The following is a 26,676-nucleotide window of genomic DNA, read 5'->3' as shown; positions in this document are numbered from 1 at the left end:
TCTATTAGAGGGGTGGTAAAAGTATGGTATCAAGAATGTAGTAAGTGTAACATTACTCGTATATGATTGCAACCTATTTACTTTTCTCTGACTGCTTGAACAAATATTTTTTTTTTCTCAATAAGAATTCTATATCTGAACATTCATTATGATATTTACTGAAAATCAGTGAATCGAAACTAAGCACAGAACCCGTGATCAGTCGGTGTAGGGTTCATACCAAAGCTCACAATCCTCACATACAAAGTTACTTTAGATAATTAAAAGAACATCATGTACAAATTATAATGAACTAATTAGTTTACTAATTAACAACAAAACATATCTTTATCATGAAAATAATAATAATAACTGCATTAATACCTTCTAATGGAGTCAGGCCTGTACAGTTACGGAGGAGCTCAAGGATACACAGCCTTTCAAACGTTCAAGAATTACATTTCTGCTTACCAATCCGGAGTGGTGCGTGAGAGGAAGACCCTCCTTCACACACTCATCATACTTCTCCAAAGTAGACACAATATTGCTGAAATCTGGCCGCTTCGCAGGGTTTTCCGCCCAGCAGCGCTTGATCAGGTGTGCCAGTGCCGGTTGACAACTAGCCGGCATTGGAGGCCGTTCATTCTGCACCATTAGTACAAATAATGTTACAACACAGCATCTCTATCATCAAATACGAAATTAAATATATTTCTGACGCTAATGAAAGGATTTACAATTTGAAAAGAAAAATACTTGTCTTGTTACATGTAAGTAGACATTCGTAAATTAGATTTTGACGTGCACATGAACTTTTCTTTTTGTAGTTGTAATGAGATATTTAGTTACATGTGCCAAATTGTGATTGGCAGTTATGGAGCACGCAGTATTTGTTTGAAAATGAGCATCTCACCTTCTCAGCCACAGCAAATGCAGCCTGCACAGGGGTCATTCCTTGGAAGGGAAGCAAAGCTGTTGTCAGCTCCCATAGCACAATCCCGAAACTGTAAACATCAACCTTCCGAGAACAAGGTTTCTCCTTGATCATCTCCGGTGCCATCCAACGATAAGTCCCCTTGTTTCCCTTGGTTTCCTGGCACTGCGTTTCAAGACACGATGTACCAAAATCCGCCACCTTAACCCTCATATCATCATTCAGAAGCAAGTTATTTGATTTGAGGTCCCTGTGGATCACCCCTTGTGAATGAAGATACTCCATTCCGCGGGATATGTCGAGAGCTAACCTCAGAATTGTTTCTGTGGACAGAGAATAGGGCTCCTTCTTGTTGAGATACATCCTCAATGTTCCTTGTGACATATATTCTGTGATTATACAGTACACAGGAGGCTTTTTACAAGCTGCAATAAACTTTAAAACAAAAAAGATTTCACCAATTTAGCAACACAAAACTCTAATTTAACTACAAGATCTTCAATTATCATATATCATATGATCAGCAAATGCTGATAGTCGAGGATTACAAGATTAAAACTAGTTTAAAAGTCGATCTCATATTATGAGCTAAAATCATTCCAATTAGAAAAGTGATTTTCACACACTTACGTTTATTTTTGGACATTTGGATTGAATAAATCAAGAGAGAATCAAGAAATAGAAACAAACATCGCTGTGCAGAAATGATTTTCCTTCTATTGGAAATTGGGACATAAATTTTACCTGCACTATGTTGGGATGAAAGAGGCGCGAAAGCAGGGCAACTTCGGACTTGAATTGCTGCTCAAGTAAGCTTCTGGTCTCCTCCCTCTGGTTTGGAATCCTCACCATTTTCACAGCAACAGCTCTCTGCTTGTAGATTCCACGATAAATCCTACTGTGCGCACCAGACGCAAACTTGTTACCAATAAACAGCTGAGAAAGATCAGCAGTCCACTCCTCCTGGTCCTCCTTTGAAACCTCCCAAGTTTCCACATTTTCTGACTCCAGTATCATAGACCATGAATCCAAGCTGTCAAACCTCTTCCTTTCCATGCTGTTCATTTCGGAATTGAACTGGGATTTCTTTGACGAGGAAGGGTTTGGCAAAGGTTTGCTCTTCGACTTTCGCAGACGGAGCTTATGGAAGCATGACGTCGCCATTGGTGTTAAGAAAAATTGGTTGGTAGTATATGAAATATGGGGAGATACTTTTTATTTCTGTCAAAACAAACAATCAAAATGTATTTTCCTTCTGAATGTGTGAATTGATTTCATGAAGTGCATGAACTGATTGCGAAACATGGGTGTTGAGGAAAAGTGGATTACATACGTGGGTTTTCATTAAGAACATGTTATCGGCAAAAAAGCTTTGAAATTTTCGGAGAAAAAACACAGAGATAGAAGAACCAAGAGACTATTTTCCATGAAAAAGATAAGCTATTTGTTGTTGTGTATCAAAGCTTGAGTAACCGAGTGGAGGAAGAACTCTTGTGATGAAGCAAAGTGGTTGGAGAGAGAAGTAATAATTTCATTTCATGGTTGGAGGAAGAAAATGGAGGTTCAAAAGGAAGAGAAAATGCAGCAAGAAAGTGAAGATTTTGCAGACGAAGAGAGAGAGAGAGAGAGAGAGAGAGAGATTTTTTTGTTGTTTTGTTTGTGATAGGATAAGGAGGATTAGGTCATTCAGCAGTTGAAAAGACGAATTCAAAGGCAGAGATTTCAGGGGTAGCTCGTGATTGCTCGCTTCAAAGTTTGCTTTTCTGTTTCGATCGATCGAGAGAGAGAGAGAGTCCAGCTACTTCTGTTGTTGTGTTTCTGTGGCAGATTCTTTTTAGCATCATCAAGGCTAAGTGGTTACAGTGGAAAGGTCTTTAACTGTAATCAACTGTAATGCCTTACTCTTAACGATGTCCCGAACTAATTATCAATTATAATATGAAAAAGTAGAAACGCGTGATATAATGCTTAATTCCCTTATAATATCGCCACTTGTCATCATGGTATAGGCAAGAAGAAGAAGAACGTCATACGTGGCAAGGGGCTTCACCCAGAAATGAAATTTACACAACCGGCAAGGACTGGTGGGCCGAGCGACAATTGAAAAGTGGCACAACTTGAGGCACATCATGTTACATGTTGGGTTTTTCTAACAAAAATAATTTCTTATTCAAAGAACGATTCCAAGCTAATAAGACTCCTAACTTTGCAATGGTCGAAAAATGAATGTCTATCTTCGCAACTTTATTCTTACTTTGCAAAGAGGTTATCTCCACGACGGTCATGGGTTCGAGTAAAAATTAAATAATTGCATCAACAACTCTTTCTTCTTTAATCAATATTAATCAAGAGGAGAATCTAGGATTCAGACGAAATGATCTATTACTCTTCCCATCATATGATATGCTTTTGTATACAAGTGATTTAATATATTACTACGCTAAGCTACACTAAGGGAAAGGGAGAAAGTTTGAACTGAAGACACAGTAAATTGCAGTGAAATATCCCACTCAACAAAGCAATCCACCATATGCCGTCATACGATATCCTCAATAATGCCTAATCTTCTTCATATCCAGATTAATATATCCTTTGATTCTTGAAGAAAACTTTGATGGCTCTGATTTATGTCAACATTATACCAGGGATAATCCTTGGAGCCCTAAAATTAAATACTCATCCCACAACTTTATTCCAAACTTAAGGAAAAAAGAGTGGATGTGGGGTAGGCCTGGCAATTTCTGACACGATCCGATAACCCGACACGACACGACACGAAATTAACAGGTGTTTGGGTCGACACGATAACGAATCGGGTCTTATCGGGTAACCCGATAAGCACCTGTTAAGATAACGGGTTGGGTCGGGTATACACGTGGGTAAACACGATACACGATAAGCAGAATATTATTTTTATAATTTTATAACCCTAAAAAAATACTGTAATAATTATATACATTAATTTTACAATTTTATACCCCTAAAAATTATAATAAATATATATATATATATATATATATTAAATTAACTATAAAATTTATAATAATTATAATTATTATATATACTATAATAATTATACCCCCAAAATATTAAGTCTGTCTATACTAATTATATATATATATATATTAAATTTTATAAAAACTATAATGCATATTAATTAATAATTTAATATGCATGAATCATGATCATGCATTTGCCAACTTGCAGTTGCCGCCCTTTTTGAAAAAAAAAATGGAGGGAAAATGAAAATGTTAAGAAAAGTTGAAAATAAAACAAAAAAGTGAGGGAATTAGGGAAAGATGTTGGAGGGAAAAGTGAAAATGATAAGAAAAAGTTGAAAAGGAAACAAAAAAAAGAGGGAAAAATGAAAATTAATAGAAGTGGTGAGAAATTTTTTTTTTTTTTTTAAGTTATTAACTTTTTATTACACACATGACTGTCATGACATATCTCACTATTTTTATAATGACACACGTGACACGTGATGTATGTACTATTCCGTGTACCAGTCAATTATAATTTATACGTACAAAATAAATAGATTTAAATCTACTTAATAAATATATATATATATATACACACACACACGGAACTTGATTGATGGCATACGAATTCTCCAAAACTAATTTCAACGATCCAAACCGTCAAAATTGTTTGTATATGCTTTGAGATCACATCAACAAAAAATCATAAAAAATAAACATTCAGAGATCAAGTAACGGGACAAAGCTTTTCAACAGTTATAAACGAAAAATCACGATTTAACGGTTATTTTAACTCTGATTTTGATGATTTTTTATATATACACTCCTTGACCCTATATGAATACAATGAATGAATTCGATCTTCAATTTAAAATATTTACACAAGTGGATACCACAAAATCTTTTGTTATACTTAATGAAAGTATAAATAAACTCTAAGTGTTAGTCAATCTATTGTTTTACGAATTCTCCAAAACTAATTTCAACGATCCAAACCGTCAAAATTGTTTGTATATGCTTGGAGATCACATCAGCAAAAAATCACAAAAAAAAAACATTCAGAGATCAAGTAACGGGACAAAGCTTTTCAACGGTTATAAACGAAAAATCACGATTTAACGGTTACTTTAACTCTGATTTTGATGATTTTTTATAACTACACTCCTTGACCCTATATGAATACAATGAATGAATTCGATCTTCAATTTAAAATATTTACACAAGTGGATACCACAAAATCTTATGTTATACTTAATGAAAGTATAAATAAACTCTAAGTGTTAGTCAATCTATCGTTTTACGAATTCTCCAAAACTAATTTCAACGATCCAAACCGCCAAAATTGTTTGTATATACTTGGAGATCACATCAGCAAAAAATCACAAAAAAAAAAACATTCAAAGATCAAGTAACGGGACAAAGCTTTTTAACGGTTATAAACGAAAAATCACGATTTAACGGTTATTTTAACTCCGATTTTGATGATTTTTTATAACTACACTCCTTGACCCTATATGAATACAATGAATGAATTCGATCTTCAATTTAAAATATTTACACAAGTGGATACCACAAAATCTTATGTTATACTTAATAAAAGTATAAATAAACTCTAAGTGTTAGTAATCTATCGTTTTACGAATTCTCCAAAACTAATTTCAATGATCCAAACCGTCAAAATTGTTTGTATATGCTTGGAGATCACATCAGCAAAAAATCACAAAAAAAAAACATTCAGAGATCAAGTAACGGGACAAAGCTTTTCAACGGTTATAAACGAAAAATCACGATTTAACGGTTATTTTAACTCCGATTTTGATGATTTTTTATAACTACACTCATTGACCCTATATGAATACAATGAATGAATTCGATCTTCAATTTAAAATATTTACACAAGTGGATACCACAAAATCTTATGTTATACTTAATGAAAGTATAAATAAATTCTAAGTGTTAGTCAATCTATCGTTTTACGAATTCTCCAAAACTAATTTCAACGATCCAAACCGTCAAAATTGTTTATATATGCTTGGAGATCACATCAGCAAAAAATCACAAAAAAAAAACATTCAAAGATCAAGTAACGGGACAAAGCTTTTCAACAGTTATAAACGAAAAATCACGATTTAACGGTTATTTTAACTCCGATTTTGATGATTTTTTAAAACTACACTCCTTGACCCTATATGAATACAATGAATGAATTCGATCTTCAATTTAAAATATTTACACAAGTGGATACCACAAAATCTTATGTTATACTTAATAAAAGTATAAATAAACTCTAAGTGTTAGTCAATCTATCGTTTTACGAATTCTCCAAAACTAATTTCAACGATCCAAACCGTCAAAATTGTTTGTATATGCTTGGAGATCACATCAGCAAAAAATCACAAAAAAAAAATATTCAGAGATCAAGTAACGGGACAAAGCTTTTCAACGGTTATAAACGAAAAATCACGATTTAACGGTTATTTTAACTCCGATTTTGATGATTTTTTATAACTACACTCCTTGACCCTATATGAATACAATGAATGAATTCGATCTTCAATTTAAAATATTTACACAAGTGGATACCACAAAATCTTATGTTATACTTAATGAAAGTATAAATAAATTCTAAGTGTTAGTCAATCTATCGTTTTACGAATTCTCCAAAACTAATTTAAACGATCCAAACCGTCAAAATTGTTTGTATATTCTTGGAGATCACATCAGCAAAAAATCACAAAAAAAAAAACATTCAAAGATCAAATAACGGGACAAAGCTTTTCAACGGTTATAAACGAAAAATCACGATTTAACGGTTATTTTAACTCCGATTTTGATGATTTTTTAAAACTACACTCCTTGACCCTATATGAATACAATGAATGAATTCGATCTTCAATTTAAAATATTTACACAAGTGGATACCACAAAATCTTATGTTATACTTAATAAAAGTATAAATAAACTCTAAGTGTTAGTCAATCTATCGTTTTACGAATTCTGCAAAACTAATTTCAACGATCCAAACCGCCAAAATTGTTTGTATATGCTTGGAGATCACATCAGCAAAAAATCACAAAAAAAAAACATTCAGAGATCAAGTAACGGGACAAAGCTTTTCAACGGTTATAAACGAAAAATCACGATTTAACGGTTATTTTAACTCCGATTTTGATGATTTTTTATAACTACACTCCTTGACCCTATATGAATACAATGAATGAATTCGATCTTCAATTTAAAATATTTACACAAGTGGATACCACAAAATCTTATGTTATACTTAATGAAAGTATAAATAAATTCTAAGTGTTAGTCAATCTATCGTTTTACGAATTCTCCAAAACTAATTTCAACGATCCAAACTGTCAAAATTGTTTGTATATGCTTGGATTTTCGAGTGTAGATATAGTACTTGAACGAGAAATGTTTTAATGTTTTGAAGTAATATTTATGTGGCAATGTGTGGTATGTGCAAATTTTTTAAAAAAATATTTTTTTCTTAATGGGTCATAACGGGTCATAACGGGTCGGGTCACTTTACCCGTTGGGTAAAGTGACACGACCTGTTAAGGACCCGTTAAGATAACGGGTGTGACACGACACGACCCGTTAAGATAACAGGTGTTACACGAAAACGACACGAACACGATAGACACGACCTGTTTGCCAGGCCTAATGTGGGGTGGGGAGCTGAGGGAGAGAGAAGAAAGTGTTGTCTTCTCATTTCAAAATAATTCTTTAGGAAATTAGGAGTACAAAGCAATCATTCTTAGGTTTTGGAATCAGATTAAAGAGCAAGCATGCATATAAAGAAATGAATATTACCTAAATTTAATCTGCTGATATGATCGTTGGAATTAGATTAAAGAGTTTATATTCCGCTACTTGTCACAAGAACATGAGTGGTTCTCAGCAGTTGATGTTTTTTGGAGTTTACATAAATCAAACCCGGCCATGGCATTGCCATCAGTGTTGATCTAACCGATTCCACAGACCATTTTATGTGTCCGAACAGGCATAGAGATATCAAAACCATAAAACCAAATATTTCCAAGAGGAAGAACCTGCATTGCGAAAAAGGAACAGTAATCAAATATACAAGCAAACGACTACGTATGGCTAAAGGAAATAGGAACTAATCAATCTACTTCCCATTCTCCTTGAGAGAGAATCGCCGATACGCCAAATTTGCATTAGATACGATAACCAGCGTCTAAAGACAACAATAACACCTTCAGAATAAAATCATCTTATTAATGCATGATCGACAGATAATCCACCATATAAGCAGCAAATAAAACAGAATCAAAGACTTTAACATGATATATTGTGTATTCTCACTGTAACGAAAAAATTTCCAGCAAGAAGCTTAATCGTCCTGGTCACCATATCCGATCACCTCTTTCTTCCACCACGCTTTCGTACTGAAAGGGTAAGTGTTTCTCCAGCTCCAACAATGTAGTAAGCAAGCGACAAATTGTCCTTGAGAAAGCCGGGTTTTCCACTCAGTTTCTGTTTATTTGCAGGAAGCTGAATCTCCGTGGAAATTTTTTCTTTCAGCTTAACAACAGATTCAGACAAAGACTGCACTGTAATCTCCAAAAATTGCCCCTTCAGATTACCTTCGTTGGCACTGGGGACAGAAACTCTGATGCAAACAGGTCCCCGATGCTGTGCCAGAAACCGATCTTCCGGAATAAGCATATATATTTGATGTGAATTACATGAGCACTTCACAACCATATAGTTGTAATGTAATTTTTTTTCTCATGGATCCGATTGCTTATAAGGGGACTTGACCCCTTTGTATAAGCCATAGGTGAGCCCAAAACGTCCTAAGCTCTTAATTCTCTCAACCCCATCAATTATTGCGTCGACATGGAGAAGAAGTGACATTTATTCAGAGCTACTTTGTATAATTTCTCGAGTCAACATGTAACGAGCACAACATTCATTAGAAAGTGGTTGAAAAGCACTTATGTTCTTGGTGATGGCCTACACGTAGTTTTGTGTTGGCGCTTGAATAGACATGTCTCTGGAGCTTCGTGCCAGAAAGTTATTAAGTATGATAACTGGCTTGAGCAGTCATAAAGTACTTTAAATTCTACACTCATCTCTTCTTATCAATAGACAATTAAGGGCTATGAGTGGTCGTTTGACACAATCATCTTTATTTTCGTAGTGGCCTCTGTCATCGGGGTTTCTTTGGCTGGCTTGCATGACCAACGTCTTGATCTTCTTATCCTTTAGTGGGCTCTCTATTCAGCCCAAAAACACTATATATTATCTTAATAAATCTAAAAAACCATGCGTTAACCATTGTCAAGCTTCTGCCGCTTTGGCTTGGGCTCTTCTGGAAGTGGTGGACGGGCTTCTTCAGGTGGTGGTGGTGGTGGAGGCATGACCTGAGGCAAAGGCGGCGGCGGCATCAATTGCATTGTAGGTAAAGGAAGAGGGAGAGGAATACAGGCACGGGGAACTTGCATGGGTTTAAAATACGGGACTGTGTTTAGAGGAACACAAGGTAGATTCAAGGTCGGACCAGGTGGCGGGGGAAGAGTACGAGCTGAAGGCACATTCAGTTTTGGAGGAGGTGCTGTAGGACCGGGAAGGTTCCTTGCATCATTGTTAAGAACATAATTTTGTTTAAAGCCAATGGTTCCAGTGTGACCATCCCATATGACCTGCTTTTCTTGCTCATCTTTCTTTTTTTCGATCTCAACCCTGACAGCATTAGAAACCTCTTCCTCTGTGGTACCGAAAATATCAGGACGGGTTCTTGCAAGTCCCATAATGTTCCTTGAGATTTCGTCATCCTGAGCAAGAGTAGTATCCCTAATCTTAGCAAACATCCTCTCTTTCTGCTCTTTGAATTTCGGATCAATGAGAGAAATCCTCATGTATTCAGACATCTCACTGATTGGAATAAGCTCCCGGTGATTGGCGAAACAACATACTTCGTTGAGTCTCTCTCGGCTTGAATCCTCTCCTCTGGTCTCCTCCAGTTCTTCACAACTCTCATCGGTTCTTCTACGTCCTTTGTCGCCAACCCCTCTTCAACAAGCTGCATCTCTTCGTCATCCATTTCCATTTCAATCTCCTTATCAAACTCGACAACATCTTCTTCCGTATCCGTGACCCTGATCCTCCTAGAAACCTCCTCAACCGTCATCGGAGAAGGTAAATACTCATCCTCATTGTCCACAAAATCTACTCTCTCAACGACCACAAAATCAAACCAATCAATCATAGCCATTTGGATCCTTTCCCGCTCAATCTCATCCTCCACCTTCCGCCTTTCCTTCTCTTGTGACTGCTCCCACTCCAGCCGTTTGCACACCGTTCAAGCACGGTTTCCATGTCTGCAACACTTCTCCTAAGCTTCTCTGTTAAACCCTCCGGTGGCATCAACACCTTCGAATACGCATCAGCAAGAGAGGTGAAAAACGCAAACATCACACTGCCCGGCTTCAGAAAACTGAACTGGGAGTTCTTGATTTCCCTGCTTGTCAATCCCGCCAAAAATGACTTCCCGTTTCGAGCCATGAACTGGGCTGTCAGCTTAACAATGTCCAACTCTTCCCCAGTAATCCCTTCCGGAATCCGAACAGCATACTGCTCAGCTTCCGGTGTCTCGAATGCCTCTTGCACCGTTTTAAACTGGGCAGAGGGATCAGGCGTTGGTGACCCTGCTCCACCATCTGAGGCGGGAGCCGGTGGCGCCGCCAACTCTGGCGCGGCAGAGTCTGCATGTTACTGATTCCGGTCCCGGAATTCAGACAACCGATGCTGATAATACGCATGGTAAGGACTTAAAGAACTCAAAAAGTCGAACTTCGAATTTCCAGAATTTTCAGCGACGATTCTTTTCACGAATTCGGGTCCGTTTTTCGCCACGAAGTGCGCGGTTTTGTCGACGATGGTTCTGATGTCTTGGGGAGGACGTATGACGCCGATAATCCTAGTGTGCGACGTCGTTTTGGATTCCGAAATGGCAAGCGTGAAGCTTCAATCGGAAGCAGGATCCCTTGACAGCGACATTGAAACGTCGGAATCGATTTTCTGAATCTCTCGAGAAGTTCGGTACCGATCGAAAGAGCGAATCGAACCCGGAATCGAAAAACGGAAACAATTTGTAATCTTTTGAAGCAAAACGAATAAATTGTTGCAAATTCTAGAGAGAGAAAGTAGCTTGGGGTTTATGATCGCTGCTCTTCTGGGTTCTGAAAGCAAGAACGAACTGCTGAACTTATAATTCACATTGTTTATATACAGATATTTGGATACTAATTACCGTAGGAAATCCAGAATCCTAATTCCTAATGGAATCAAGTTTCAAATGGGAGATACAAAACAGTAGTGATTTTGCAGAAACAGCCCAACAAGTCTGATACCTCTTTCTCAAAGCCCGCTAAAACATAGGCCCAAAAAGGAAGGCTTCTTTTTTTTTTTTTTTTTTTGAATAAACGATATTATCTATACAAAATATGAGGGACGTGGACTTAGCCTCACAATGGGCTTCTCTTCTCTCTTGATTTCTTGGCATGTTCATTTCACTTATATGGAATGGTTATTCCAATTATTCACGTCCTTAACTTCTCCGTGTTTACTAATACATATAAAATAGTGAGATTAACTAATCAACTACTTAATTATGTACCCATTCCTTCTCGTTTAAACATATAAAATAGTGAGATTAAATCACAACTTTCTCGTTTAAAGTAAGTACATATTGTTGTTGAGCTCAAAATTGAGAAATCAATAAAAATCAATATGGTCAATTCTTGGTTGGTTCGGGATGTAAAGCTAGATTATAAACCAAAGGATTTGAGTGGTTCACCCCTAAAGATGAGCTATGTCCATTGTAATGATTTGATATATATTTGATGTGAATTACATGAGCACTTCACAACCATATAGTTGTAATGTAATTTTCTTCTTGTGGATCCGACCGCTTATAAGGGGACCTGACCCCTTTGTATAAGTCATAAGTGAGCCCAAAACGTCCTAAGCTCTTAATTATCTCAACCCTATCATTTATTGCGTCGAACATGGAGAATAAGTGACGTTTATTCAAAGCTACTTGTATAATTTCTCGAGTTAACGTGTAACGAGCACAACACTTAATAGAAAGTGGCTGAAAAGCACTTTACCCGAGGCTATGTTTGACAATATTCATATCCATTCATAGACTTATGTTCTTGGTGATGGCCTACACGTAGTTTTGTGTTGACGGCTAAATGGACCTGTCTCTGGAGCTTCGTGCCAGAAAGTTGTTAAGTATGATAACTGGCTTGAACAGTCAGAAAGTACTTTAAATTCTACACTCATCTCTTCTTACCAATAGACAATTAAGGGCTATGAGTGGTCGTTTGACACAATCATCTTTATTTTCGTAGTGGCCTCTGTCATCGGGGTTTCTCTGGCTAGCTTGCATAACCAGCGTCTTGATCTTCTTATTCTTTAGTGGGCTCTCTATTCGGCCCGAAAACATTAGATATTATCTTAATAAATCTAAAAAGACTATGCGTTAATCATTGTCACTAAATAAAAATTTTGTCATGTACCAACAAGAAAATTATTAAATAAGAGGAAGTAGGATTCTCTCATTTCTTATTACCACCCCCTCCTCTTAGGGTTGAAAAAATTTTCCGAAAATCCCAAACCAAATCGAAAAAATCCCACACCCAAACCAAAATTATCCTGAACTTATCACGTACCGAAAAATACTGAAATATTAATTATGGGATTGGTTTCCAGATTTTATTTATTCGGGATCTCGAAATCCCGAAATCCTGTTTTCCTCTGATTTATGTTCCTACTTCCAGCGCTACCAAAAAAAAAAAAAAAAAGATTGGCATACAAATAAAACCAATGCCAGAACCGTAAAAAGAAAAGTTCTCTCCTCCGTGAGAGCTTTCTCTCCGCCGTGAGAGCCCTCCTCTGTGAGCGTATTTCTCTTCTTGGTGAGAGTCTGATCGAGAAACCTTGAACACATTTCAGTTCCTGTCTTTAATTCATTGACCAACCTTCTGACGCCTTCAACTCCCTCAACAACCCCACCTAAATCCCCACCTTAACAAATCCACCTACATCCCGCACTAAAATCTTGTCTGTATGCACCCAACCCCTGATACTCTTAAATTCCCAAATCTTTGAATCCAGATTTGCCCTGGTGGGTCAGGTTTGGAGAGTTGTGGGGATGGGACAGCTAATCCCTCCTCTATCCGCAGAAGGATTCAGGAAGGAAGCAACCCTAGCTAATTATAGATCTGACGACTATGGCAATCAGACTCGAAGTAATTACCCCCACCTCTCCGGAGAAGTAATTACCCCCAACCACCCAAGGCTATCAAGGCAGAGACAGATATTCATATCACCAACGGATCTAGCAGTTTGAATTAGCGATATACGATTTTGGGGCTCTGATTATTTCTGGATTTGGATTTCTAGATTAATTTTCTCTGGATTTTTTTTATTAATATTATGTGGATTTGGTTGATTGGATTTCTGGATTTGCATGGTCAATTTCTCCTATTTGATTTCTGGATTTGTATGTTCGAATTCTGCAGGTCTTAAGGCAATTTATGCATTGGTCAGTACGCATTGGTCACTATTTCAGGAATTCCTATTTGTCTCGAAATCCTAAAATTATTTCGGGTTTTCAAAAATTTGGTTTGAAATCGATCTTGAAATTAAGATTCTTGAAAACTTCGGTTTGGAAATCAGGATGTGATTTTCGGTTCGTTATCCCTTACCGAACCAACTGTACCTTCTCTCACACTTGAGAAAAATTTTTATTTTTATTTTTGAAATAGAAGAAGAAAGGAAGAGAGTGATAGAGAATGTGGGACGGGAATTTTTTTATTTAATTAGATATATATTAGAATTATATGTAGATGAATCTTTGAAAAAAACAGTAAAATTTGATTGTATGAAATTATATTTCTGTCTCGTATTTCTTATTCATGTTCTGTTTTAATGATAGGCTAAATCTGGTAATTTTATAAAATTTTGATTGATAAAGAGTGTTTTATTAATTAGTATAATCATTTAAATAAGATACGATAGAAGAAAAGAAATATTAGGAAGGGAGAAAAACCTTTTCTAAAAGAGTATGATTACTCATAACGAACCCCTAAAATATACCATCATCGTATCTGAGTGAAATTTTTATAATTGGTCAAATCAATCAAATGATCATCTGATTGATGACAGCATATTCAATGTCTATGTGCATTATGGTCATGAGGCCATCAGTCATGTCATATGCATTGTTATTGCATGAAACATGCATGAGCTCCAAATTACCAAACTCTCCTTCTCTGTCGCACCCATTATTTTCCCTCCACCGACAACTTTCTTAATTAATACCTTTATAATTAAAAAAAACTAATGAAAATGATTTAAAATTTTTTAATTTTATCGATAAGGACAAAATAAATGATAAAATAAATAGTATTATTATTGATTTTTTAGTGTAAAAATATGATTTATCGTTAAAATGAACAGTACTGAAAGTTTTTTGTTAAAATTCCCTTATAATTATAGGTGCTTTCCTTAATAGAACACTAATCGGCTTCCCTCTATGTCATTATTGTACTTCAGATAGCATTTATAGCTTAATTACAAAGTGCCTATTTAAATATAAAATGATTCCGTCCAAGAAATATGTGTATATATATGGGTCAAATTCGTGATACCAATTCTTTTACACAAATTTTGACACAAGTTTTTATGAGGTTCACTTTATAATGTATTTCAACGATTTAAAGTATCTATCTTTTAAGTCTTCCATAAAAGATTATGTTCATAAAAAATCATCAAAATCTGAAAACCATATTACTATTGGATTAAGAGTTTAGGATTTTTTTGCATGACCGTGTTCGTCCATTTTGTTCATCATAAATGAATGTCTTAATGATTTGGGATTTATCTAATTTTTCGTAAGGATGATCTATGAATAATATTATAAAAGATAAATTGTTCAGATCGTTAAAATACCTTACGAAGTGAGTTCACAAAAATCAATATAAAGAATTGTGTGAAAAAAGTATCGTCATGGATGTATTTGCATATATATATATAATTGTTCAATCAAAATATATTGCTACTAAAAGCAACTCATCGTCTAACTATAGTTAATATACATTTGCATTTAATATATTTAATAATTCACTAATGCTATAATTATGTTAAGCCTAATCATCATTCTTTCGTTTTGATGTACGATGATTGCTGTTGTTTGTTCCAATGAGTAGATTGAAGAGACGCTCAAGTTTCTCCTTTTATCATGATTTTTTTCTTTCTCCATAATTTTTTCAAACAACGAATGTTTGAATTAAAATTGCGTATTTGTTCATAGTTTTTACGAACAAGTTGTGGAATGACATTCTGACTATCCGTTATACATTTTAATTTACTTTTGGTCAAGCTCGCAATTGGCCCGATTACATTGCTTTCTAGGCTTAATTAAAATTAGAAAACCTTAAGTAGTAAAAATGAAAATTAATGAAAATGACTTGTAAACTTTGAGTTTTAACAATAAAGACAAAATAAAGGTAAAGTGAATGATACCATGATTGACTTTTTAGTGTAAAAATATAATTTTTTATTAAAATAAAGAGTACCGGAAGTTTTTCGTTAAAATTATTTAAGTAAAAATGTAGCTCAGTATCAATGCGGTCTAGCAGTCCATAATCCAACATTATCATATTTATTCGGCCCAAACATTTGGAGCTCAGACCAATTTTACCGTCCTAAAAGCAAACTTTAATCTTGAAGAAGACTAAAGAATAAAGGACGGAAAGATGCAAAGCTACTACAAAGTACTAAGCCTCAGGTAGCGTAATTAGAAAAAGATACAGCAAACAAACCTACTTTCCAAATAAGGACGCAATTGCAAGCATAGAGGAAGAGAATCCCTTGCAAAAGAAAAAGGGGAGAAGCTTTACGGCCATGACAAACTATCGATTCCAATTCCTATGTCTGGTTTTGGCCCACCGTAACATGAAATTACCAAATTACCCTTTTCAAAAATTAAGGTTGGTAATGACTTGTTATTCTTTGATCTCAAAAAAAAAAAATTAAATAAATAAATAAATTTGCTATTCTTGGTGGAAACTTGACCAATAGTATGGTTGTTAGAGATCAATATCATATGGACTATTTGATGTAGAACAATGTTGTAGTGAATCGTTTATTACGTGTGAGTTGATTCTAACCGTTAATATATTGTGATAGTGTTGTTAGGATGACTACTCATGCTAGTGTGAGATGGTTCTGACTTTTAATGCAATGTAAGAAGACTAGCACAACGACTACCAATGCATTGCTTATACAACAAGCATTAGTGGAATTTGCAAATTAATACATTACAAGAAGAATTATCCGATGTTATTCATATGCGCATGAGTTGATCGTAACTGTTAATACATTGCAAGAAAAAAGTGCCACTACGACTATTAATGTGCGTTTGGCCTGGTAAGATTGCCCTAGGAACTAACTCTGTACCTATAAATTTATATATAAATGACCGTCGCTAATATTAACTTAGACTTTACCACCTTTGGTATAATATAGTATCGAGTGGAGTCGGTGAGCTAGGCAACAAAGATTGAGGGGGTAAAAGGGTAAAATCCAAGACTACTTGGTGAGTGAGTGTGTGAGGTGGGCGCATAACAAGAGCCATCATCAAAATAGGGAAAAACCCAATCGAGTAACATCGCTGTATCGACATCTGAAGACAGCGGACACACACATCGTTATCACAAAACCTCAGACCCATTTCAGTCATTTGAGTCACCTCCTCCCTCGAACTCCCACCATCACCGTTCACACCCACACGCCACTCTCTCTCTCTCTCCTCACTTGCAACTCTAACGTCTGCAGCTGCTGCTGCTACTTCCTCTCTGTAAAAACCCCAAAAATGAGCAGTCGAATCCCATCTCACCAGCTCAGCAGCGGGCTGGTGGTGTCGGGCCGGCCCGAACAGCAGCTAAAAGAGCGCCAACCGACAATGGCGTCGCGCGCCGTCCCATACACTGGCGGTGATGTGAAGAAATCTGGAGAGCTAGGCAAAATGTTCGACATCCAAATTGCCGATCATCCTCTTTCTGCCCCATCCAGCGGACCTCCTCCTCTTTCCAAGTTCTCAGGCTCACGCCCGTCTTCCTCCTCCCAACACAACAGCGGATCCGTTCGATCGGGACCCAACTCCGGTCAGATTTCTAAGAAATCCTCAGGCCCCTTGACTCCACAGCTCCAGGTAACTGGCCTTATCACCTCCGGGCCGTTGGGCTCGGGCCCACTAAGTTCCGGGGCCAGAAGGTCGTCCGGTCAGCTGGAACACACTGGCTCGATGAGCAAAGTGCTGTATGGTTCGTCGGTGACCACTTTGAGCGAGGAGGTGAAAGTGGAGTTTCGGGTGTCGAAAGTGGCGGTTTGGGTGTTCATGGTGGTGGCGGCAATGGGGTTGCTGGTGGGTGGGTTTCTGATGGTGGCCGTCAAGAAATGGGTGATGTTGGTGGCGGTGGCGCTCTTTCTGGTGCCGGTGCTGGTGGTTGTTGTCTGGAATTGTGTTTGGGGAAGAAAAGGGCTGCTAGGGTTTGTGAGGAGGTACCCAGATGCTGAGCTCAGAGGTGCCATTGACGGACAGTACGTCAAGGTTACTGGGGTAATCACTCTCCCCATCTCTCTCAGATTTTCCTTTCCTTTTTCATATTTATTTATTTAGTTGCTTGCCCGCTCTTAAAATAATTGGGTTCTCTTGCTATTTAAATTAGATACTTTCCCAGTTTATAATTGATAGCATTTTTCCCACTCCATAAATGCGGTTACATTACATAAAGATATTCATGATAGGCCAAGGCAAAACCAGGGTTAAATCACGTAGAAATATTTTTAAGAGAACAATGTTACTGTAATATAAACGGCTTAACTAAAGTCGATCCCCACAGAGGCTAATATAAAGAACTTTTGTTAGGGAGAAAATCAATGTGAGAAGCACTAGGGTAGCCGTCACCATTAACACTCTTACATAGTCATACCAGCTTATGAGTTAACACATGCAAATTTGCAAAAATATAGAAAACACCTTTTTGTTAAAGAACAAATTGTCAAAAGCTCCTCGTCCGAGTTCTCCAAGAAAAGAAACAAAACGTATTGAACCCTAAGGCAAGACTTGCTATATATAAAGAAAACTAGAAAATCATAATCCTACCAAAAATAGGTCTCCCAATAAATCTGGAAAACCAAATAAAATAATATAACTAGAATATACATTCATATTCTACTTTGGTAAACTGGGTAGCCAGAAAGTCACACGTTTTCAAACCAAATATGCATAAAATCAAGCATGCAAGTTGGCGTTGGAAAGCTTAAGATGCCCCCTTCAACTTTGAAGAAGGAATTTTTCTAAAATATGTCATCTTCAATAACTTAGCGTCCAAACAATTCAAAAGCGTCAATCTGCCAGCACTTCGTATTTGCCTCCATTTAATTGTCACGATCAAGGTTAAGAATTAATGGCTGAAAATTTGACATAATCAACTTCACTTCTTAAGGAATCGGCTTCAAATGGAATCACTCCGAAATCCCATCATTTTCTGTAATTCTTAGCCATTTGATCGTGACAATTAAATGAAGGCAGATGCCCAGTGCTGATAGATTGACGTTTTGAGATTGTCTGGACGTAAGTCTGTCAAGATGACTTTTTTGGAGGAAATTTCCTTCTATAAAGTTGGAAACGACATCTCAAGCTTTCAATTGATATCTTTTGGGACTGAACTCATGATCCAAGTATCCATTGAACACATTCATGTGGTCCATGAGATTCCCGCCTTCATCCATCTTCAGCTTGTACAGCTTCCTCTTCAGATGTAACTTGTTGGTCAAACTCTTAGCAATATAGAGTTTTTCCAACTTCTCCCACAGTGCAGGCGCAGAATCTTCATCCATAACATTGTTGATAATGTTATCAGCTATGCAGTGTCAAATCGTGCTAACACAACGCGACTCCAGCGCCTTCCACTGGTCATCTGTCATTTCTTTAGGCTTCCCATCTTTTCCCTTCAAAGCTCTAACCAAGCCTTGTTGAGTCAAGACATCCTTTACTCTCATCTGCCAGAGAGTAAAACTGCCCTTCCCATTAAACTTCTCAACTGAAAACGACATGTTTGTAGTCATCATGGTGAATAATAAATCTGAACCTTCAATGAACCAAAGCTTCCAACAAAGCTCTGATACCAATTGTTGTGCCTTGGCTGATTATCTTCACCAACATACAAACCCACAGTTGAATAGTTTAAAATACAAGAAATAAAGACACCGAGAAATTTACGAGGTTCGGCAAAAACCTGCCTACGTCCTCGGAGAGATATTGCTCTTCACTATGAGAAAAACAGTACAAGTTACACATGAGTTAAATCGACATAACCCAATCCCATATCCCTTGTACACCCACTCACAGAATTTTCCCAAGAGCCTCACTCTACCCCAAGAGTTCTTTCACAAGAGACCTTTCACTCTAGCTCTCTTGATTTCTCTCTGCAACTCTCTCTCTCTACAACCATAAGGCATAACAAATGCCTTAATATAGAATGTTCAACTTTTCCCATGGGAGAGCCGAATGCTCTCCCCTTGGATGCTTTCTTCCTCATCATGATGTTCCTTTCATCATTTTCTTATTTCTTTTAACCAACACTTTTCCATTTTTTCCTCCCCAAAACAAGGAAGGTGTTGTCCACCTTCTTTGTTTAGCCGAAAGGTATTTTGGACACTTGTCACCTCACTTCCAGATTCGTATGAGAATCTTGTGACAACCTTATTGCATGGAAAAGATACAGTAAGTTTGGAGTAGGTGCAGGCTTCTTTGGTGTCTTATGATACACAAAAGAGGAAGACCATTGTTGATGGTGGGCACGAGACTGCTTTAGCTGTTCAAGGTTGGAATCATGGAAGAAAATTGGGAGGAGGATTTGAGAGAGACAGCAGGTTCAAATCAAGCTCCAAATGCAAGGGACCACAATGCTATGACTGCAAAGAATTCGGGCATAAAAAGATAAATTGTCCTTTGAGAAAAAGAAAGGATGATCTTGGTCCAGGTAGCAGCAATTTTGTGGCAGAAGACTTCGAGTATGCCCTCTAGGTACTCGAAGCAACACATCTCCTGGTGATGTATAGTCTCAAGTGTTGCAGGGGTTTTGCAGCAGGTGGAGCTATGGGATTCACAGGTGATGAGATGATCCTGCAGACAATGAAGAGGAGGAAAACCTGCTGGAGGAGACGAGGATGTGTCGAGATCCTGTCTAAAGCTAAATGTTTTTTTTTTTGCTTGCAGCAGCTGCACATGCATTGACAGTGACTGAATCGGAACAGGACCAACGAGGTTGATTCAGAGTGTGCATGCTGGTACGTAAGGCCAATGGACTTCGGAACTTGGCCAAGGTGGAGATTGTTGGAGTTTGTGGCCAAGTGGACTAGTGTCCAAAATACCTTTCGGCTAAACAAAGAAGGTGGACAACACCTTCCTTATTTTGGGGAGGAAAAAATGGAAAAGTGTTGGTTAAAAGAAATAAGAAAATTATGAAAGGAACATTATGATGAGGAAGAAAGCATAAAGAAAGAATCTAAGGGGAGAGCATTCGGCTCTCCCATGGGAAAAGTTGAACATTATATATTAAGGCATTTGTTATGCCTTATGGTTGTAGAGAGAGAGAATTGCAGAGAGAAATCAAGAGAGCTAGAGTGAAAGGTCTCTTGTGAAAGAACTCTTGGGGTAGAGTGAGGCTCTTGGGAAAATTCTGTGAGTGGGTGTACAAGGGATATGGGATTGGGTTATGTCGATTTAACTCATGTGTAACTTGTACTGTTTTTCTCATAGTGAAGAGCAATATCTCTCCGAGGACGTAGGCAAGTTTTTGCCGAACCTTGTAAATTTCTCGGTGTCTTTATTTCTTGTATTTTAAACTATTCAACTGTGGGTTTGTATGTTGGTGAAGATAATCAGCCAAGGCACAACAACTCAAACTACTTTGGTCGGTCAAAAGGTCGAATTTCTGTGTAGTCCAAATACCCGTTAAATGAGGAATGTATTTTTCAATTTTATTATTTTATTTAGTTTTCTAGATTTGTTGGGTGACCTGGTTTAGGTAGGATTTGTATTGATTTGGTATTTATAGCTGAGTCTTAGCCTTATGGTTTCTCATGCACGACTTTGGTTTGAGAACTCGGTTTAGAGAGCTTGACGATTTGTACTTCATTATACAAGGGTGTTTTTCCTGTATTTTCATCTTAATAATTTTTTATATTTAATTATGACTATGAGTTACCAATTATCTAGCTTAGCTTGAATATATCGTTTCTTTTCAATTTACATATGATGTTATGCATGCTTGCTTTGAAGTGTCAATAACTGATTTTAAACTATGTATATGTTTTAATGCTTAGCTACCATTAAGATGTTTAGGCAAGTAATTGGATGCAATTTTTGTTGAAATATCACCCTAAAATTGGTTAATGCTTTCTTGTGATTGATAATTGTAAGTTCACTTAAGGTGAATGTCACGCTTTTAAGGGTTGCATGGTTTTTCAAACGTTTTTCACAAAACTTAATGAGTCTTGCATGTTTATTTTTATCTGAAGGCCATAGACAGATTGCATGTTAGATATACGTTATAGTTTGAATGCCACAAGTATAATGCATTAGGAAAACCTAACCTTCAAAGTTAGCGTTTTTAGTTTTTAATGTTTTACTTATTTTCATTTGTTCTTTTAATTCACTCTTCCAACTTTCTAAATTTTGTATTAAATAGGTAATTAAGAATTGTGTTTTGAGTACAAGTTATTTATGCCAGAGAATGACCTTGCTTGAGCCGTTTGTAGTACAATTACCTTTTCTCTTGCAAGTATTTTTATGTGATTTAACCCCATTTATGCAGGTCGCTACTATATTTAAGCCTTTTGTTTAATGCAACATTTATAGTTTTGCGTTGAAGACATTCTGGGTCAATTGTTTGATTTTGACAAAGACTAATGTAAGGAGGTTGGATTATCACAGTCAATTGGAATGTTTCCAATTGTGTATTGTAGATATACGGGCATTTGGTACGACCTAGGAATTACATTTATCACTAGCAGAGAAGTTAAAAGTAAAACAATATTGCAGAAGCGGATTAGGTCAGTTGGCAGTGACAGTGTGTCTGCCCCTTTGCACTCATCACTCGAGTTTAATCTCCCTCCATGTAGATTAGGGTTGATTAAAACGTCGCCATGCAAAAAATGTGAAACAATCTTGGATGTCACCATAGTAGTAGCTCTTTTATTCTAGTATGTGGTTTGATTTTATTCTTCTATGCTTGTGTTTCATATCGTGGTAATATATGTGGATATTTCTGCATGTAGGTTGTTACCTGTGGCAGTATTCCGTTGGAATCGTCCTACCAAAGAGTACCTAGGTGTGTATATGTTTCCACAGAGTTGTGTGAATCTAAGGGATGCTGTGTGCACAAGTCAGAGAATAAAAAATCTAGACATTCAGAGGTTAGTTGTCAGAATATTTGTGCTTATGTGCCCTTGGTTGCGTTCAGTGTCAAAGTTTGGCCGACGATGATTTGTGATAAAGATTTGTAACTAATGCACTCACCGATCTGACAGGGCTCTGAGAAGTGAAACCTAGTAGTTACATACATGTATATAGATATGAACACCATTGCTTTGTCTTTTGTAAATGTTTTACACCACAAAAAAGAATGCATATGCAATTCTTTGTGCAAAGATTTCAATCAGGCTGGAATTTTAAAAACTAATTTTATGTTTCTTTTGAACAGAAATATGTGTCTGACTTCTACTTATCAGACTTCCAATCGGGTTTAAGAGCATTAGTGAAAGCTGGCTATGGAGCCAAGGTTGCCCCATTCGTAAAACCAGCGACTGTGGTGGATGTGACAAAGGAAAACAGAGAGCTGTCTCCAAGTTTTTTGCGCTGGCTTGGTGAACGCAACCTCTCTGCTGATTACCGCATAATGCGTCTCAAAGAAGGGTATGCTGCTTTTTTTGTGTCTAGTCATACTTTGTGCATGATCATACAAATTGTGAGGTTCTGGCGTTTACAATTTATAGGATTTTAAGAGTGTTTCTTCTTCGTCAGGTATATTAAAGAGGGCAGCACTGTAAGTGTGATGGGGGTTGTCAGACGCCACGATAATGTGGTCATGATTGTCCCTCCAACGGAGCCTGTCTCAACAGGCTTTCAATGGTTTCGCTGCCTTCTCCCAACCTATGTTGACGGTCTCATTCTGACATGCGATGATAATCAGAATGCTGATGTGGTTCCTGTGTAGATATATTCAGTTCCGTGATAGTTTTGTTTAGAAATGGGTTTGGCATGTGAAAATATGAAGGCTGAAACCGAAGGAAAAAACCACACAACAACTGGCTCTGTTCTTTCCTTTCGCGGTTAAGTGTATGTAAGCCTAAAGATGCAGTTCAGAAAGACTGAAGATACTGTGAAGGAAGTAATGTAATAGGGCAACAAGGCTCTACTACTACCCTTTTGAAGAAGTTTGTAGATGATGTAACGTCGGAAATCTGGATGTTCTGATCGTCGGAAATCTGGATGCTCTGATTTCATGTACATATGTCATAGCTTCATAGTGTGCCCAAAGGGGTTCCGGCTGCCCTTCGTGACTTTCATCTGATGCTCCAGTTTAGTACAAAAAGTAGTTCCTAGGGTTCCTGTGGTTTCCTTTTTTGTTCTCGTGTATTTGTATTTCATCCTGTAATATGTATTGTTTGTGACAAGAAGAGTAATGTTGATATTCTTTTAAGCATGGGATTGTATAGTGTTAATGTTTCGTGCCAGAGGACTTTAGTGCAAAAACAAGCACAGTAGCCTTCTAAGATTCATACAACCGACCTCAATGGGATGATGTTTTGTTATTGTTGTTGTAATGTTTCGCATCAAAGATTGTAAATGCAAAAATTATGCTCCGTTGTGAGATTTATATGTATTATTATATTTTGGAAATTTTAACGAAAAGCTTCCGGTATTGTTTACTTTAACAAAAAACCACATTTTTACATTAAAAAATCAATCCTGGTACTATTCATTTTACCCTTTATTTTATCTTTATCGTTAAAACTCAAAGTTTTCAAACCCTTTTCATTAGTTTTCCTTCATATTTTTCGGTATCAGATTGGAAAGAATAATCTGAATGACCGTACATTATGACATAGCGAAAATTAAAGTCGAAAATCAATAGGAGTGAATCTTATTGATATTTACTTCAAGGTCTAATGCCAATTATGAAAAACATTTGTTCTTGTAGTGATTAGAGCAAAGAACATGTCGATAAATAAGGGAATTAGAGTCGAGAGGGCATCCCTCCTGCCACGACTATAGTTTCTCCTGTTATGTAAGAAGCATCATCAGATGCCAAAAAGGCAGCGGCAGCAGCCATGTCTCCAGTGGTGCCGAGCCTCTTGAGCAACGTGTTCTCCTCGAGGGACTTCCTCTGCAACAAAATACCATTCGAGTTCAGTCAACCATGAAGGTGAAAGCCCTTTACCCAAGATCCGTTGTAAAGGAACTGTATATATGCAAGTATATACTTACCACAGCATCATTTTCTGTAATGTATGAAGCAAAGTTTGTAGGAACAAAACCCGGAGCAACACAATTTACGCGTGTATCTGGCGCCATATCACCAGCAAGGGCCTAAAACAAGACCAGCAAAGAATGAGAAGAAGAAAATGTGTGGCTTCTGGAGTAGAAGAAACAAACGGCATAAGACATGAACCACCTACATACCTTGGTTAGCCCAAGAAGGGCTGTTTTAGTGACCCCATACATAGCCATGGCAGCTCCTGGTGGATTGTAGCCAGCAATTGAGGAAATGATAACAACAGAAGAACCCTTTGTCAAGTGCGGCGACGCATCCTGCAAAAATAATCTAATACTATAACCTAGCATACTACACCAGACATTTATGCACATCGAAAATGAGAGGAGAGGACAAAATAAGTCATATAAAAGTTTATCTCAGCAACTGTTTAAGGATCAAGCAGAAAATTTCCATCAGAAAAGAGCTCATGACTGCTCAATCATGTCTTCCTATGACATTTTACCTTGAGAAGAAGTATAGTAGCTTTGACGTTGATTTCCCATAGCTTGTCAAGCACAGATTCTTGGGTTTGCAATATGGGGTCAACTGATGGATTGGCAGCTGCATTTGATACTACCACATCTATTTTTCCATATTTCTGCAAACAAACCAGTAAAATTCATCGTTTAGTAAAATGGCATTGAAGAATCATTGAGACAGAGAAAGTGATTGTTTATGAGGAACAGAGATCATCTTCTTTCGAAGGTGAGTTAGATCAGAGGTTTTAATCAAGTATAATTCATTATGACATTGTAGCAGTCTACTATATCGACCAGCTTTTGGATGTGTATTTCCCGTCTTGCTTCGATAGTAGACACAAAAAATCATGGATTCAACAAATGTTCTTACCTGCACAGTCTTGTTGATGAGATTCTTCCTTTGTTGCTCATTTGAAACGTGGCACACGACTCCCAACGCTTCAATTCCTTGAGCTTTAAGTTTCTCAACTGCTTCATCAACGTTTTTCTGGAACAATTTGATCAAGCACGAAAAAATATTTGCCCCATCACAACCATTAAAAAACAGCATAAAACTCAATTACCACTTGCTGCTTATGGAAGATAGCAAAAGAAGCAAAATTTGTGATTCAAACATGTACGATTTAGATTGATTGTAGTTCATGGTATGCAATATTTCACTAATTCTTCCTCTCTTCATTTTCCCCGGAAATGGGTGGGAAAAAACATCTAAAACTTCTCCATTTTAAGAAGCTAAATGTTCGTGTCGGACTGCTTCTGTAGAAAGCACTTACGATATAGAATGCTTTTATTAAAAACATATAGAAATTTTCTTAAACGCGCTTGGTGCAATACTTCTCGCAAACGTAGTCAGAAGTGCTTTCGGCGGTGAGAAAGCACTTTTATCCAGAAGCCGTCCGAAACATTTAATTTCATTTTCAGCAACAAGACATAACGAAATTCAGGGGTTCATTTTTCGATCCCAATTTCCACAGAAACCCGAAAGAAATCAAATTTAACTAAAATTGAAGAACAAAGTCTAAGATTCTTTCAGAAGAATTGATGAGTGTCGGAGACTGACCTGCTTGCGGGATGAGATGACGACGGAGGCGCCTTCCAAACCGAGGCGCTCGGCGATGCCGAACCCGATGCCCTGAGTGGATGCCGTCACAATCGCTACCTTGCCTTCGAACCTCCTCCCAATCTTCGATTTCTCCATTTTTCTTGGGTTTCTCCGTAACCAGACGGACTTGTTTATTTAGCTGAGCAAAGCCCGGGCAGAGACAAGATTTCTTCTCCCCTTTTTTGTATTTACTGACAATTACGAGTGCGATTCTCGCCGAATCTTCTTTCTGGGGGATTGTAGGAAGCTCAAATCACGTCTGTTTATTGTACATCGTACAGTCAGAAATTATTATAAATTTTTTTATTTAAAATTTACTATAAACAATACTAACAAAAATTGATCGCATAATATACAATGAACGAATATAATCGGAAGATTTCCAAGATCCTCTCTTGACAATTATTGCCACGCTGAGCGATTAAGAAACTAATTACATATGAACTCGTTCGCAATTGTATTTTAAATAACTACTAAAAGCAATTTTGATAAAAATATTTTTGAAATCAATTTTCAATAAAAATTTTAGTTGATT

At 37.1% G+C, this 26,676-nt stretch overlaps 3 protein-coding genes and 1 pseudogene across 4 annotated transcripts; 1 reads left to right on the top strand and 3 right to left on the bottom strand.

The window, feature by feature from the left end:
• Positions 1-375: 375 nt before the first annotated feature.
• Positions 376-2,728, bottom strand: LOC137727302 (serine/threonine/tyrosine-protein kinase HT1-like). Its single transcript, XM_068466166.1, has 3 exons — positions 1,658-2,728; positions 893-1,348; positions 376-624 (listed from the first exon to the last, which is right to left on the bottom strand). The coding sequence occupies exons 1-3, from the start codon at positions 2,075-2,077 to the stop codon at positions 376-378; spliced, it is 1,125 nt and encodes a 374-aa protein (XP_068322267.1). The 5' UTR covers positions 2,078-2,728.
• A 5,511-nt stretch (positions 2,729-8,239) lies between these two features.
• On the bottom strand, positions 8,240-12,895 carry LOC137728636 (probable splicing factor 3A subunit 1; annotated as a pseudogene).
• Positions 12,896-16,626: 3,731 nt separating this feature from the next.
• Positions 16,627-23,825, top strand: LOC137729220 (uncharacterized membrane protein At1g16860-like). Of its 2 annotated transcripts, XM_068468081.1 has the most exons (4): positions 16,630-17,572; positions 22,300-22,437; positions 22,725-22,936; positions 23,045-23,825. In XM_068468081.1, the coding sequence occupies exons 1-4, from the start codon at positions 16,826-16,828 to the stop codon at positions 23,235-23,237; spliced, it is 1,290 nt and encodes a 429-aa protein (XP_068324182.1). In that variant the 5' UTR covers positions 16,630-16,825; the 3' UTR covers positions 23,238-23,825. The 2 variants fall into 2 exon arrangements, with proteins under 2 accessions (XP_068324183.1, XP_068324182.1); XM_068468082.1 differs by lacking the exon at positions 22,300-22,437 and having other exon boundaries at positions 16,627-17,572.
• A 313-nt stretch (positions 23,826-24,138) lies between these two features.
• On the bottom strand, positions 24,139-26,367 carry LOC137728984 (tropinone reductase-like 3). Its single transcript, XM_068467801.1, has 6 exons — positions 26,100-26,367; positions 25,410-25,526; positions 25,024-25,158; positions 24,707-24,835; positions 24,512-24,613; positions 24,139-24,410 (listed from the first exon to the last, which is right to left on the bottom strand). Exons 1-6 carry the CDS (start codon positions 26,235-26,237, stop codon positions 24,261-24,263), a joined length of 771 nt encoding a protein of 256 aa, XP_068323902.1. The 5' UTR covers positions 26,238-26,367; the 3' UTR covers positions 24,139-24,260.
• Between the last annotated feature and the right edge of the window lie 309 nt (positions 26,368-26,676).

Source organism: Pyrus communis, chromosome 3 (assembly GCF_963583255.1).
Source record: "Pyrus communis chromosome 3, drPyrComm1.1, whole genome shotgun sequence".
Lineage (NCBI taxonomy): Eukaryota > Viridiplantae > Streptophyta > Magnoliopsida > Rosales > Rosaceae > Pyrus > Pyrus communis.
This window is presented reverse-complemented; position numbering and strand designations above follow the sequence as displayed.